Source organism: Corvus hawaiiensis, chromosome Z, assembly GCF_020740725.1.
Source record: "Corvus hawaiiensis isolate bCorHaw1 chromosome Z, bCorHaw1.pri.cur, whole genome shotgun sequence".
NCBI classification, from domain to species: Eukaryota; Metazoa; Chordata; class Aves; order Passeriformes; family Corvidae; genus Corvus; species Corvus hawaiiensis.
In genome coordinates, this window is record NC_063255.1 from 37,030,142 (window position 1) to 37,046,425 (window position 16,284).

A 16,284-nucleotide genomic window follows, 5' to 3' on the forward strand; every position below is an offset into this window, starting at 1 on the left:
TGCTTTTTTTCCCTTTCAAAAATAATGGAAATACATGCAGTTAGTAAACTGACTTTTAAAAAAGGAAATACAAATATATAAAATTATAAAAAAAAACAAACCCAGAGGAGATAAAAAGAATAAAAAACCAACAGAAAAACAAATCTCCAAAAACACAAACCAACTTTCTGAACATATGAAAATGAGAAATAATTAAGAAGGCCAAATTCTAGTTTGATGGAGCGAAATAGTAAGAAAGAGCTAAATTCTTAATTGGATTAAGTATCCATAGCTAATTTTCTGACAAACAGATTTTACTTAAGGAGGGCTTGAGTGGTTGATTCATCATGCATGCATTCCTCAGTCTAAATAAAGCACACTGCAATTATTCTAACTTGCATTATTGGTTTGTTACGGCACATTTTCCACATACTTTGTTCTTTCATCTGACGTGTTTTTCTTTCTATTTTTTCTAATTTCTCTAATGAAAAATTAAACTTTATTATTTTAACTGAAAATACTCTCCTCAAAGGAATTATTTTAAAATGTTGTCTTAGTCTTTTCTTCACATGAGATTAGAACTTTGCTTTGTTAAAAATGTAGTCAGTTTAGGTGATAACTGTGGAATTATGAAGCAGTATTATAGCTGAGAAAAAGTGTTTTCTTAGACAATTACTAGAATATTAAGTATTCTGAATTTAACAAGTAGGTTTTTTCTGGCGTTTTTCCTCTTTTTCACGCTCCAGAGTGAATATACCATGGAAAAATTCTTCCACTTACTATGTTTTCTGCCCTAGATGTCCTAGATAAAGCCTATCATTAATTTTCAGACTTAATTTTGATCATCCTTGGGAGGTTATTTTTGACATGGAAGGAATGTCTCTAATACAGTCCTATTTTAGGATTTTCTGAAGCAATGAGTCAATTCTAACTGATTTTTGGTAGCATGGATTGAAATTCCATTCATAACAACCTGGATTTTTTTCCCAAACTTCCCTGTATTTTCAATAATACAAGTAATACTAAGATTTGAAGGTCATGTTTGAAGTTGATCCGGTTTGGCCAAATTTAGAAAGATATCCTCTGAGAGAAGGCAGGTCACTACTCCTCCCCCACCAGGTTTCCTCAAAGGAAAGTGAAAGAGATAAAAACTATTTATTTAACAAACACATGGGAAAAGGATAATAATGCTAAATAATAAAATCTCTTGCTGTGGAGAAAAAACCTGGGAAAGTGTTAGAGTCCTCCCTTTGGTCTCCTCGGAGCTGGGGCTTGGCCTAGGGCCAGGCACTCTGTGCCGTGGAAAGTTTTCCTGACGTGCTCCGATATTGAAGCAGTCCAGTAGAAAAGGGAGAAAATCTGAAATGCCAGGGAAGGGAAAAAAATTCAACTCTCAGTCTCTTTCCAGAGAAAAAGAAGCTGAACAACTGGCCAAAAACTGACCGGGGAGCAGCAAGCCGGGTCCTTCCTCGCTCCCCTGGCACAGCTGGGAAAAATAAAATTGCTATCTCTGTGTGACCTTGAACAAGCTGCAAACTGCTTTGAAAAAGTTTTGCTCAGTTTTTCCTTCGCCCTCTCAAGCTCAGTTTAGAGGCATAGAAAGGCACAAGAGTTAATTTCTGGGCATAGGGCAGCGATATGGGATACACATCATAAAGTCACCCCAAGACAGAAGTACAATTTACTTGTGTAGGACAAGTTTTTGTCTCAGTATGTGTGTAGCTTGGTAGGCCATATACTCAAGCCTTCTTTCCCAGGTGAAGATCTGTTACCCTGCTTGCACAGCTCTGATGCGTTTTTCTGTTAATTTAGCTTTGCTGAGATGGAACTGGTATCTCTTTCTTGGGCCACAATTGGAAAAAAACTACAGAAATCTCTAGATTCAAGCTAATCTTTAGGTTTATAATGCTGTTTGTAGGTTTGGCTAAGTGATTAGAAAGGTTATGACCAGGACAAAATAGAAATTGATGGCTCTCTTTTTATGGCAGTCAGGGACCATCTGTCAGAGATCTCAGAACAAGTTGGGTGGGGTAATTTACTCCTCTGTGAGCATGATAAAAGCTATGCTGTAAAACCATGGAATAATCCTAGAACAGAATTTGATGAGACATACAATTTCTGAATGTTGGTCCTCAATCTGGTAAGGTGCAGAAAGCAAAAAGGATATAAGCTGCCAAAAGACTTCTTAGGAGGTTCTGGTCAAAAAAACAGCCTGGAAAAAAGGGAACTTTTAAAAGTTAGGTAGGAGCCTTCTCCTCTGTGTCTGCAAATTCAAGTGACAGCAGCTCTTTGCTTGATATAGAAGAGTCTGTTCCTGGAAGAAACCTTGCTAAAATAGCCTTTCTTTAGTTTTGTGTCTCTAAAGCAAACATGTAGTAGATCCATAATGCAGCAACAGCTTACCTCTTTTGTGCAAGCAAAAAAGCTACAAAGTTCATGAAAGATTGTTAAAAAATTAAAGATTCTATGATTTTATTTTTTTAATAATTATTGCTTAAAGAGGTTCTGAATCTTCTGCACAGTAGGTCTAAGTGGGGATTTCATCCCAAGAAGAGAGTCAAGCATTCAGCATTTTGGACTGAGTAGTAAGAGGGAACTAGACTGGAGTCAGTGACAACATCCTTTACAAAGCAACGGATATTTTCTCTTATTTTCAATGATTAACAACTAAATACTTTCATTTTTTAGAATAACTTTGCTATTTTTTATGGTACTCTTGAGTCTCTGTTGTGTTGCGCACAAGTACATGCACAGACAGGTGTAGATGGATAGAGATGTGTTGTAGAATTTTCCGTCTAGATCTTTAGCAGCTAAAAGTTGTTAAAGCCACCTCAGACCTTAGAGGCAAATGTCAAATGGAAAGACTTGATTTATCCATCTAATATGATGGATGAGTAATTATTTTGGGATGCTGTCTAATAAGGTTACAGGAGGGAAAGCCAGGTGTACAAGTGGGGATCATGTTTAATTACTTCTGTTGGATTTCTTTTTTTCTCTTTTAGAATACAGGTAAATTTGTAAATTCAGTCTGAAATAGATAGTCTTTTTTTATTATTTAGCATTGTCAAAATATCCAGTCACTCCAACAACATACACAATTCAGCACATAAACTCACAGATGGTTAATGTTCCAAAACCAACTTTCATAGTCTTCATTTGTAAAGAGCAAAAACCTGCAGAATAATGCCTGTAAGTTTGTGTTTCATATTCATTTATCAGCTTCAATCATTCCAGCTCCTAATTATGGTCCTAGAATTTATTACCTGTGGCAGAACCATTTTCCTCTCAATTTCCTTTCAGTGTTTTCTACCTCTTTGGCAAGATGTGCATGATTCTTGGTTTACAGTTCTGTGTATGTTAATAGCTGATCACTACACAGAGTACCAGCTTCTGGAATTGCCCTCTTTCTGTGAGAGATGGTAATTTAAATCTTGTTCTTTACCAGCTAATGAGAAAAGACCAGGCAGACCGGCAGGCATCATGAGCACATGCCTTTTCAGATATGACAGAGGTGTGAGGAAGTTTTGTGCATTCCTAGTGCTTACTGTCCTGGTAAGAATCCCCTTAGGACAGACTTCACACAGACCTAATGACAGGTAAAATTTCACACAGACTTAATAAGAAACTGAGTGAGCATATGTACTGAAAGCAGAGTCTGAGAAATTTGATGGCTGGCTGGGTTTTTTTTTTTTTTTATTTTTCACTTCTGAATTTCAGTTAATAATATTTTAGAATTAAAAAATATAATAGTAGTCACACATATCTTAAGAAAACCCATGTTTTAAGCTATCATAAGTAGCTTAAAATTGCAAAAGTATTAAAATAATGGTAACTTATTCTAAGAATTACATGAAGAGATTATGTAATAGCTAATAAATTAATGGTTCTGATAATCCATTATTGCATTGTGTGTTTGTTGATGTTGGGTTTTTAAAATGTGTATTTATTTCAAATGTTTGTGTGGAATTGTTTGTATTTTTAATACATTTACCAAGCAGAGTGATACTCTTTATAAGTATATACAAAGCTTCCTACTTTGTTGTTTGAAAAAAATGAGATAACGAAACGTGACATTTATTAATATTTAAATTACAATGTGAATGACATTTTCGTTTTGAAAATATTAGAAATCTTTTAGTCTCCCTGTGTTATATGAAGATAATTTCAAATGTTGTTTGACCGTTGAAGAATGATTTCCATTTTCTGACAGATCTAAAAGCATGTACAAATTATACATATTAAATTCTTGTGTCCTTTTCCTGTGCTCTTTTTGACATTACTTCTGATGCCAAGCTGGTAATTTCCCAAACAGAAGCAGACTTCTTTTATAATTACCCTGATCATTGATTTATTCTGTGATGACAAAGATTTTTGGGAGCAAATAATTCCTTGTTTCAAAGAGAAGGTGCCTGTTACAAAGAACATTATAAGACAGAGTAAAATCAGTATTGATTTAATTCATAGCTTTCAACATATGTTAAAAAAAAATTAAAGTACTTATGTAGCTGTCATGAAGTATGAACTTACCAGCTTTTAAAATAAATTAAATCTCAAGAACTATAAATGTGAGAATGGTCTTGAGAATGACTGAGTTGATTTCTGTGGGCACTTCCTACTTCTTTGGGGGGACCACTCACTATCACACAGAGGGACCGTATGAACTGATGGAGTGTTTCACCTTCTGCCTTTCCCAACATGTTCTTCTGCCCATCGTACTTGTAAAAGACACTGGTGAATTACTCTGTAATTGTTCAGTTAATTATATTGTATTGCCATCTAGAATTTGTTTTTAACCTTTGCTCTCTCGGTTCTCCAAGGAAATCACTCCTTGTTGAATTGTGGTCAGGAAACTTTGTGCTTGATCTTTGTCTTGATTTATTTGTCTCCAGATTTGGGCCTTCCTTAGGAAATAGAACGGAGTTTCTACTGTAGCACAAACATACTAAAATGCACTTCTCAAAGGGAAGGAATAAGCTGTTCTTCAATGTAGTGGCACCATGTTTTTTAAACTGGCTTCAAAGGAGTGTCCCCATGGTCAGATGTCAGCAGCACTCTTATTATTTCTTTTTGCTTTTTATGTATAAAATATGATAGCACCTGAAGTACTTGCTGTCCTTAAGAGTGGATTTTGAGTTAAACTGTGTGCACTTAAATGTTGGTTGTAAATGAAAGAGAAAACAGTCCTCAGTAGAATTACTTTCTTCTGATGCAATCTGTATTTACAGAGTGGAGTAAGAATATTTTTACAAATATGCATCCCTGCAACTTTATGTGTCCTTAATTCAACTGGGGAATTGAGATAGACTTTTGTGTTTGTTACAGGAGTCACATGATAATTTCTTTTTTTTCCCCAAGAACCCCTACTGGAGACTAAATAAAAAAGTAAAAAATTAAAGAGGAACCTACTACTAGAGTTCAAATTTAGATGTACCTCTGAATTGCTTCAAGTTCTTACTTAGTTAGATCTCAGTTTGGATGCTTTTCAAAAAGATTTCAGAATCAGTTCATCTGTTCAGATGCGTTGTTTTCTCAAGATGTAAGAGGACAATTCTCCATTTTCTTCCTCCTTGCACTTTGCTTTTTTCTAGATGCACCAAGTAGGTAGTGATTACTGGAAAACTAAAACTATCCACTTGAAATAGCTTAACTTATAACCATTCTGCAGCACCAGTGTGCACCAAAGGCACTTAAAGGTGTTACAATGTAAGCAAGATCCTTTACGGTGAAATACTACAAGAAACCTAAAGTAGTAAAAATTAATCTATCACACTCTTTCCTACAGACTTCTGCAGTTTTCTATACATCAAAAATCATCTAAAAATTTGTTTGAAATTAAATCTCATGTCACAAACAGTCAAAGAACTCACATTCTTATTTTTAAGAGTACTGTAAAAGAAAATAGTATTTTATGGAGCTCTAAGTTCCACAAGCAATGTCTACATTAAAAGAAAAAAAATCTTACTGTTTAGTTATTTTCTTTTCCTACCCTACAGAAAGCCATGATGGGCTATCCATCCACAGTTTTGGTTTAAAAAATGGGTTTAGGTCCAGCTTCATTCCACTCTGGAGTGTTATTGTTTCTCTTAGAAAAGCTATTCCCACATGGTCTCTTTTGAGTATCAAAGCTAATTAAATAAAAATTAATTTCAAGACAGCATTTGAGCAAAGAATAATTTAGTTTGAGAGAAATGACCACCCATGTACCTATAGTCATTTGATCATAATTTCCAATGCAATGTACAAATGGCTTTCACGGTCCCTCATCCTTCAAGCATTGTCATTAGTGTTAGACATGAAAGTTATTCAATATTCTGAAAATTATTATATTAGAAGCTGGCAACACTTTTACTTCATCAGACTTGTGTGGCTTCATTTTTATCTCACAAGCTTGTTGCTGGCATGAGAGCCTCCTTCTAGGAATACCATGTTGAGCAAGTGAAAACAAAATTTGTTTGTTCTTTTATTTAAGAAGGATCATTTTTAATATAAAGAAACATCCTTCATATTGATCATGCCTATTCAATGACAGTTTATCCAGAAAACAGTTAATTATTGAAAGAAAGAGGTTGATTGTTTAAGAGTAAATGTCTTGCAGTGTGGACTTCACAATCTATGCAAGCTCCGACCCATTTTCTCTGGTTTGTACTTTTGCTTTAACCCGTATTGACAGATGTACACATAGAGATACAATTAAATGTTTGTTATGTTTACATAAATTAAAGAGATTAGCATCACAAATTACCAGCATTATTACCATATATTCAGTCACCACCTCTGAAGAAGCAGAGGTATTGTTAGTGATGTCATGTGCACCAAGTGAAATTTATTCCCATTTTTCCCATGTAAAGTATGATTCCTAATTATTATAGTTGAAAAACCATAAAAGACCTTTAAAATTTGAAATTCAATGCTATGTTCATCCTGTTGTACCATGAAGAAATATACTTTTGGGTTTTTACTTCTGGGTGATATATTTCTCAAATGCTATAACAGCATTAGCGTGGAGCTAGATCTGAGTGATACATACAGTAAAACTAGGGACTCTAAAGTAAACACTAGGCACTCTGCCTATCTCTGAGGTAAATCAATACTAGTGTAACTTGGACTTGTGGTTTTAAACTTGGGATACAGGAGCTGGGACAGCTGAAATCAAAGCATTGTCAGTTTCTGATGCAATTTATGGTTTTTGGGGGTTTTTCTTCTGTCTTTCTACCTTAGCAAACTGAGAAGTTGAAGTAAAATATTCTGTGGAGGATATGGCATAAGTGGTCGAGGAGCCTGATCATTTTAGCTTTCATATAGAAAGTGATGTATCAGAATTATTATCAATACTGTATTGGTACCTGAGTTTCCTTTTACTTTCCACCAGATAGCTTTATGAAGAAAGCTGTTGACCATCACTGATGTGTCTTCATGCGACAAACCATGTGTCCTATTTTCCCTGTGAGCCATGGAGTTATTCAAATTTGTACCTGGAAAGAAACTTTGTCATCTTAAATTGTCTTCTCCCATCTCCATTTGAAGATTTAACTTAATGTTGTTTCTGCAAAGTCTTTCTTTATTCACTCCTTCTGTGTATGCACCCAACCCACTCTCTGCTTGTCCTTCCTGTAACTCATGGGCACCACCATATCAGCCAGTTCTTTCCCTTCCACAAATGTACCCATTTGCTGAGGCTTGCAGGTGTGTCCATTCTGTTGGCTGCCCATCATGTGTTCTAGATTGCTCTCATTGCAGGCCAGATTTGCTGGTCACTGGTATTTGCTAGTCATTTATTTGTATTTAAATGCACAGCAGTACCAGAACTACCATTACTTTGCTGCTTAGGTTATCCAAATATCTCAACTCTGTGTCAGAAACAAATTATCCATACGACAAATAACTAGGAACTTGTTTTTATTGCATTGTGTGGATTTTAAGACACATCCCTTGGGCTCAAAGAGAGCACTCTAGTCAATATTCCTAAGTCATCTAGTAGTATGTTTACAGTGCAGTCTTTGCTCTCTGCATTACATTTCTGAGGCATCAGATGCCTACTAGAGCAGTAGGCTCCACCATGAATGCTGACATTTCTGAAAAACTGAAGCTCTACTTTTGTATTCCGAATGTTCTTAACAGGAAATATTTTGCACATATTTTTACTAGTCCCTGATTACTACTGAATGCAACCTTAATATACATTTGTTGAACACTTTTGCACAGAATTAATATTAGTATACAGAACAGTCTTAGGGCCTTATTGTTCACATCATATCCAAAACATTTAATCTCAGTGAGTTTCTCTGGCTTTTCATTTCATAGTATCTTTCATCAGAGTAAAGCTAAAAATATGAAAGCTAATTGCTTTTGAAAGGTTTTCTAATAATCATCATGGCAAGCCCTATGTTAAAAGAAAAGCGAAATTTTGCTGCTAAGGTTTTTGGTGAAATGGGTGAAATATTTGGCTAATGTTGTAGCAACCTAAGAAATGGATTGTCATGTTAACTTGGTGTTATACACTGATCTAAGTCCATAATGATGAGTTGAAAAGGAATTAATATGCAGAAATTTCTCTAAAGGTAGAAATCATGAGACATCATATAAGAAAAGCAACAAAAATAATTTAATAGGAAACCTTCTTATTGAACTATTTTATTGTTTAGAATCCTCAGGACATAAAAGTATTTGCTGTGCCATTTCTATGTTGCATAGTTAATGAGGTTTCTTTCCTTTCTTTCTAATAGTCTGATTTCATTTCAAAGCAAGGTGTGAAATTGTAGGAAAAGAAAATTAATATTATAATAACTTTTTTTTAATATTGCTTTGAGTAAAGACAATACCCATGTATTGTTTTGACATTTCAGTGGATTTCATATACTGCTGTTACACTAAAGGTATTTTAGTTATATGAATTATCTTTCTGGTAGTCTCTGAGTTATGTCATGTGTTACAGAAGTACAGTAGTGAATTCTGATTCCTACCTAAATTTCATACAATGAGAAATATACCATCTGCACTTTTTTTTTTTTTTAAAGTTTTAACAAGAAATTATATGGAATAAACTGGTTAAATATGTTGCTGCTCTTTGAAAATATTTCATAACACTTATGGAGTAAATTATTTCTAAGTGTATAAATTCAATTTTGCACTTCAGATTAAATACCACTAGTAAAGAAATTCATTTACTCAGAAGTGTAGTGATTAAACTTTAAATTAATTTGAAAGTAGAAAGGACAGTTGCACTGTAGCTCAGATTCAAAATTCAATATATTAATATTTTACAGATTATTTGAAAGGGATTTATTAAAAAACGGGGGAAAAAAGTGAAAATAAAACTACCTAACTACTTTGGTTATTACCTTCTGAGATCATCAGAGTTACCTTTGGAATATCAGAATCCAACTCATTGACTACAGATCCATATTATAAAAACTTTATCTATATTCATTTCAGTTAAAGAGTTAGCTAATCTTTGAGAGTTGTAAAAGATTATGTAAAATTCCAGTAATACTATTATGAAACACGTTCACATTTTCAGTTTTCAGGAATACTCTGAGGTCCATGTGCTTAGGTATTAATAAATAAAACATAGTGGATTCATAATTATATATTGGGATTTTATAAAGAAGAATTGTTATGATAATTTTTTAAGGGAGAATGTTGTGCCTAGTTGTGTCAATACAAGAGCTCCCTCCGATGGTGACAAGTTACTTCACATAAAATTTTTTACTATGTGTGAATGAATGAAAGGAAATAAGGTAGATGGAAGAATTCAAAACACCTGTTGTGACTGGTGGTTTACAGTAAGATATTTTTATTTTTATTTTATTTATTAGTCCCTATACCATGTCATCTAGAAAATTAAGTACCTTTTCATTTCAGCTATGCTGAACAAAAAAGGGGGGAAACAAAAGAGAGACAGAAAGTACATTTTATTAAGCACATTTCCAAATGAGCTTGGTTAGCTGTTGATAAACCTCTTCTGGCTAGCAGTAGCTGTTCAAGAGCCCTGGATTCATACCCTTTTATGCACCCCTGCAATGCTATATCCAACTGCTACTATTGTAACAAGAAACAAACCCCACAACCTTTTTCTGTTAGCTTAATTTTAGATATTGAAATCTCCCTCTTCTATGTTAGTATGAAAGCAAATTGTTTCAATTTTTTCTCAAAAAGAACAACAACCACAACAAAAACAGAAAAACAAACAAACAAAGAACTCCCCAAACATAAACCCCAAACAAAACAGAAAGGCAGAAGGAATCTCTAGAGTCCATTCACAACTATCAGTTGCCACTTTGATAAATTAACTGGCAAGTATGGTATCATCCTCTCTTCATCTCCTAATTCTGGAGCTGTTCTCTTATGTAAAGTTATGCTAATATTCCATTCACATAGTAAAAGACAAAAAAAGAGAAAGAACCATGACAGTGAATAAAACACTCATGAAATGTAAAGAAATAACAGAAAGAGATAGCCTGAAAGAATATGGATACAATTTACCCCACTATCCTGTCTCTGAGTGACAGTGATGGATATCTGTAAGTACAGTAGTGCAGTAGTGGAGATTTAGGTGTTACAAGCAGTGGACATTGACTGGAACAAGAATTTATGATGGTTTTCTGCCAAGTTTTTTTTTCTGGTCTATGTTAATCTGGTTGTCATTAATATGTGCTCTCCTGCTTTACAAAAGACATGATCATTCAAATTTGAGTATTGTGTGTTTTGATCAATTTAAGGTAACTCTAGTATATCTCAGCTGCATCTTCAAACAATTCAGAGACAAGATCTAGTGAAAAATACAGTGAATAACTTATGGGGCAGGGCTCCTCACTATAATGCCACAGTTAGTATTTATATGAAACATATCTGCCAGCTTTTGCATATATTCTTCATAACCAATGAAGTCTTAACAATCTGTTAATTTAATCTCTGTGATCATTTTGTCCTAGCCATAACTGCAGTGTGGATATTTAGGAAAGGAGGCAATTTTCTGGTACAGTATTTTCTGGTCAGAGTGAAGGACTTTCACATTTTTTCACTTTAACTGGACAGTTCAAACCTGTTAACTTCCAGAACCAATTTCAATTGACTAATGATAACCATGGCGGTAATAGGATGAGAAGGATGAATCTGAGTGTTTGGATTCTTGTTCAGAAAATATATCAATTCATTTTCATTGTACTGTGTACTAAGTTATCTGGTATAGGCACTCATTTTTTTACTGAGATGTAAATAATTTAAACTGCTATATGAACTTGGATGTAGCTTAGAAGTATTGGGAGAAAATGGGAGAGATGGGTTAATCCTGCAGCATTATTTTTATACAGTAAAATATATTTTAACAGTTCCAAGTTACTTCATAGTGATTTTTTCAACTGCTTTTTCTGTTGTTGGTACTAGAATTCGTAAACCACATGATGAAGTTAGACCCATCTTCAGTTACGCTAGTACCACATTGCTAAGCTTCTCTTCCAACAAAATTATTCAGGTCCTGTTCCTGTACTTGTCATTAAACGCCGAATGGGGATTTGTAGCTAGGTGTACTTACATCTATTTATATGTGTATATTTATTTGAGTAGTATTTGTAATAAATATATTTATTGCAATAGGTACACAATATACATTAAAAAATTGTGCATATTACTTAATATTATGTTTAACAATGTATATATAGTGTATTATACAGTAAAAGTTATATTTGTAAGTAAGTGTCATGTCCTGTTGATGCCTTAGGATTTTAGCTTTTATATTTTCATATCCTGTAATTCTTTAATGTATAATTCTAAAAACTCCATATAACCTGTTAACTAGTGTTCTCCCATTTTAGGTCAGACAAAACCAATCCTGTCTAGGCCTGAAACTCAACACCTTACCGTCTCAGGCCCCGAGAAGTGTAAACAACAGTGGGTTATGGAGGGAGCAAACTTGGGGTAAATGACTTCATTACCTGAAGCTGCAATTAGAGAATTAACCCCAATATGAAAATGGACCAGACTGATAAAAGTATGAAAACCCGACCCAGTGACCCGGTCGTCCATTTTGGGTGTAGCCCTTGGGGCTTTGGCTCCCCAAAGTGTACCTGAAGGCCCTTCAATAAATATACCTGCTTTTTATTCTCTTGGTTTTGTCTAGCCTCTGTTTTTAGGTAGTCCCATTGATGCCTCTTCTTGGTCTTAAAATCAAGAATCAAACATGGTTAGAAAGGAAAAAGGGATTTTACCTTTGTATTTATTTTAAGGATCCTTAGGTGCACTATGTCCACGTCGAAGGCACCTCAATGCACACTGCAATGCACACCACTCAAAAGATCTTGTATAACATTATAGGTCTTATTTATTAGCATATCTATCAAAAATTCCCCAATGAGAGGCTTGAATGAGCCCTCCCCCCCATCCCTCAAGGAACCTTCCCCTGGATGGCTCTATCTTGGTTTACAGAATGTGTTCTGGAGAGGACCTTGGGGTCTGGGGCACACTGATCCCTAACTATGAAGCTTTTAAAATGTTTAGTCTCTTAGCTTAACAAACAAGTCCAAGAATGTAGGCAAAAAGCACTAAGAATACAGAAGTTGTAAAAAGGTATAAGAAGTATAAAAGAAAAGGCAAAAAACCATCATGGTATCACCATCAAGGCATCACTCTAGGTTACCTAAAGTATGGGTTCTACGCAGCTTCATTTCTGGGGGAATTTTTGATTGGTGAGAAAATTTTGGACTGGATGCCCATGTTATCCCTGATCTAAATCCACATGTGCTTTCTACACAGATGATGGACACAGAAACCAAGGACTTTTTTTTTTATCTTCTCTTGATGCAAGTTCTCACCTTCACAATCATTCTGAGCTTTCCAATGCCCTTCTATGGACAGACTTAACTTTACCAGCACAGTCCAGAACATATTTGTGCTTTCTGACACCACAGTGAACTGAATAATTCTGTCTTGACAACAGGGTTAAAGTAGCTTGAGGTAAAGAAATTACTAGGTTAGAAGCTGAGTAGGAGGGTTAAACCAAGTTTGAGAGCAGGCTCTCAGTTCAGGCTTCAGCACAGCCCAGAATACTTTCACTTCATGGAATAAAACAGGCTATGGAGAGTTTTCTACTTAGGTATCTATGCTGCTAAGTGGCACTGCTACTGTTTACAGCTAAACTGCAATATAGTATTTCAGTGTTTCAAAAACCGCATTCTTTGAGGAAGATGGTTTGTTTTCAAGCGATTAAAAAGCAGTATTATTAAAAATATAGCAGTATATTAAAAATACAGTACCTGTAAATACATCAACTAGATTCAACAAGCAGTTGTATTGTGTTAGCTGTGTGACTCTATTAAAATTTATGCAAGCAGTGTTTATTAGGTGCAATTATTAAGTGTATTATTCCTATTAACTGAGGACCGCATTACATCTTTTTAACCATTAGATGCCTGTGTAGGTTGTGAAGACTCTGCATAATCTAAAATAATGGCATGCTCCCGATACATGATTTGGCATATGAATGAAGTGATCTGAACAGTCTGGAGAAGGAGGGACAGGAGGAAAGAAGCTCATTATATGGTTATAATTCTATGTTTTGAAGATTGCTGGATGGGACCATGAAACAGTAATCATGTTCTACTGTAAAGACAAGACTGTCTGTCACCTCAAATATAATTCTCCTCTAAAAAGCTTATAAGCTGCTCTCATACAAGCTGGTTTTGGGTACGCCTTTAGTACTGTAGCCTGGAGAAAAAGCAGTCTGATTTTGCCCTCTCTTTTTTTTGAAGAGGACTTAAACTGAAAAAGTCTGAAAATACATATTTTAACCTTTAGACTGTTTAAAACAAGCAATAAAGACCCATTTAATACTCAACACAGTTGATACACTCTAAAATGTGGTTTTCCCAGATAAAAGCTTTGTAAAATTACAGCAAAAAAATACTGATTTCTTAACTGGCCATTCTGAATGGTGCTAAAGGAGTAGTCAGAAGTATTTTTAGGTTATTGCTGAAGCCAAAAACCAAATTTTAAATTAAAAACATAAGTGTTTAAATATACCCTACAGTAAAAAAATAAAGCCATATACATTCTGTTTTCAAAACTTAAATTAATTTCTATGAGGTGGCTGCTCTCCAAAAACAATTTTGCAAAAATTTAAATCTTAATTGAACACTTCATTTGCTCGCAGTACTTAAACTTCTGGGGCCTGGTTCTGGTTCAGTCAACAAACTAACTGGCACTTTCAAGAGCAGTTATATTTGTTACAGACTGCAAATAGGATTTGAAGGGACAAGAGGTCTGGAAGGGTCTCACCCTCCAAAGAGTAGCTCTTCTCTGGTTTTTGTTATAATGTATTTCCACTTTTACCTGCTGTGTTAATGGAATTACAAAGCACGAAGCTGAAAGTGGACATTCAAAGTCACTGACTCTCATTGCTTATTAGTAGGTTAGCTTAAATAAGCCAATGCACTAACTGTTGTTCTGGTTTTTGTTTTGGTTGGTTGCTTGGTTTGGTTTGGGGTCTTTTTATTTAATTTCTTTTTTTTTCCATTGAATGTTCAGAGAATAGAATGTATTGAGATTTTACTATTACAGGGGAGATAAGGTTCAAAGACCTGTGTATAGAAAGGTAAATAATGAATGCAGTGACACTCATCTCTGCTTCTAAAACTTATGGAAAGAGAAGCTGCATACCTAAAGATGTTGGTTGCTATGTATTCTCCAGTTGCAACATCTGTGGCTTATACCTATGGCAACAGCACTGTTCATACAGCCAGAAATGGGTAATGTTTTAAATCCTGTTCATCTGAATATTTCAGAGAGCTATCAGATATTTAGATTCAAAATGTCTGAACAAATACTTTCTGCTTTACATACCATAAACAGATAATGATACAAAAACCACCACACAACACAGTGAAATCAAAATATATTCTCCAGTTTTTAGAATTCTAAAGTTTATTATTACAGCTCATTTTTTTTAACTTTCTTCTTTACATTCCTTTGTCTTTCTGTTTCCTTTATGTAAGAAAAAGGGAAAGTAGTTTTATCAGTTAAATATTGCAAAATAAGTTTACTTTTTTTCTTTCACCTGGGTAAAAAATTGAAATGTAGATTCTTCTTTTTTTGACAGGACACTAAAACAAATTCCTTTTACAATACATTGGATTCTTTAGTTGGAAACCAGTCTTTTATTTCCATGATCTGTCAGAATAAGACCATTTTAAATGCAGCTTACTATGCATTTAAAATACATGCTTGCAATGAAATTCGTCTAAACTTTCAGTTGAAGGACTTTGTAGAGATCACTGTGTTTTCTTATGCTTAAGGGTTACATAGAGCCATACACTGAAATGGGAGGATTCTACATGTTTTTGACAGAATTTACTTGGGTTTGAAGGGTTTTGTTCACTGAAATTTTAGAAGATGTTAGATATTTTGTTGAGTGGGGCATCAGTGCTAAATACACAGATGAGTCAACACCTCATGCGGAAGAATAGTCAAGATTGATTCATCAGTTGTTCCTGTGCAATTCACTGACAATTCCATTTTATTCCTGTTCTTGACTGTTTGCCAGATGAGGTTATAAAATGAAAAAATCAGCGATACTTCCATGTACTTCTGCATTCAATGTGGATGCTGATCTCTTTCTCATTTTCTTCTAGGCCTTTCCTGGAAACACAAATGCGGACAGTGTCGTATACTATAAACTTCAGCATTCTATTAAAGCAAGATTTCTCCGTTTTGTGCCTTTGGACTGGAATCCAAATGGCAGGATTGGAATGCGCATTGAAGTGTATGGATGCACATACAGTAAGTTTATTTCTGAATTAGCTAAATGAAATGAATCTTCATGATTGTCTTTTGCTACCTAAATAGCACTTGAAAGTAGATTTCTAAGACTAAATTTAATCTTGAATAAAACTGATTCAGTAAGTTTATATGCAGACTTCACTGCAGATAATTCTACATCAACTATTAATATGCGATGCTTATTTTCCAGTCCTTTCTTTATTAGACTGAATGGTGTGGACCTAATCCAATAACTGATTTAATGCAAACTCTTTTTTTTCTTTATAGTCCTAAAAATTGCATGTTAACATGGTATACTTGCTATCTGAAGGCCAAAATATGGAAAACGTTTACAGTTTTAAATCTGTATGTTCTTGATCCTGAGCTAATAAGAGTACAACTAGATAGATCCACAAATAAACAATTTAAGGATACTTCAAAGTTTTTATATATTTAAGGGATAGTTTTAGAATAGTTTTTGTGCCCTTAACAACTGACATAAGCCTTTGGAAGAAGATTGCGTAAGTTTTGTGGTTTTATTGATCTGTTGGACAGTGT

General features: G+C 34.5%; 1 protein-coding gene across 2 annotated transcripts in view; it reads left to right on the plus strand.

Moving 5' to 3' along the window:
* CNTNAP4 (contactin associated protein family member 4) overlaps positions 1–16,284 on the plus strand; it is a 219,476-nt gene that overhangs the window by 119,746 nt on the left and 83,446 nt on the right. For both annotated transcript variants that reach the window (XM_048291917.1, XM_048291919.1), the window contains exon 4: positions 15,600–15,747. In XM_048291917.1, coding sequence (XP_048147874.1) covers positions 15,600–15,747 — 148 coding nt within the window. The remainder of the gene's footprint in view (positions 1–15,599; positions 15,748–16,284) is intronic.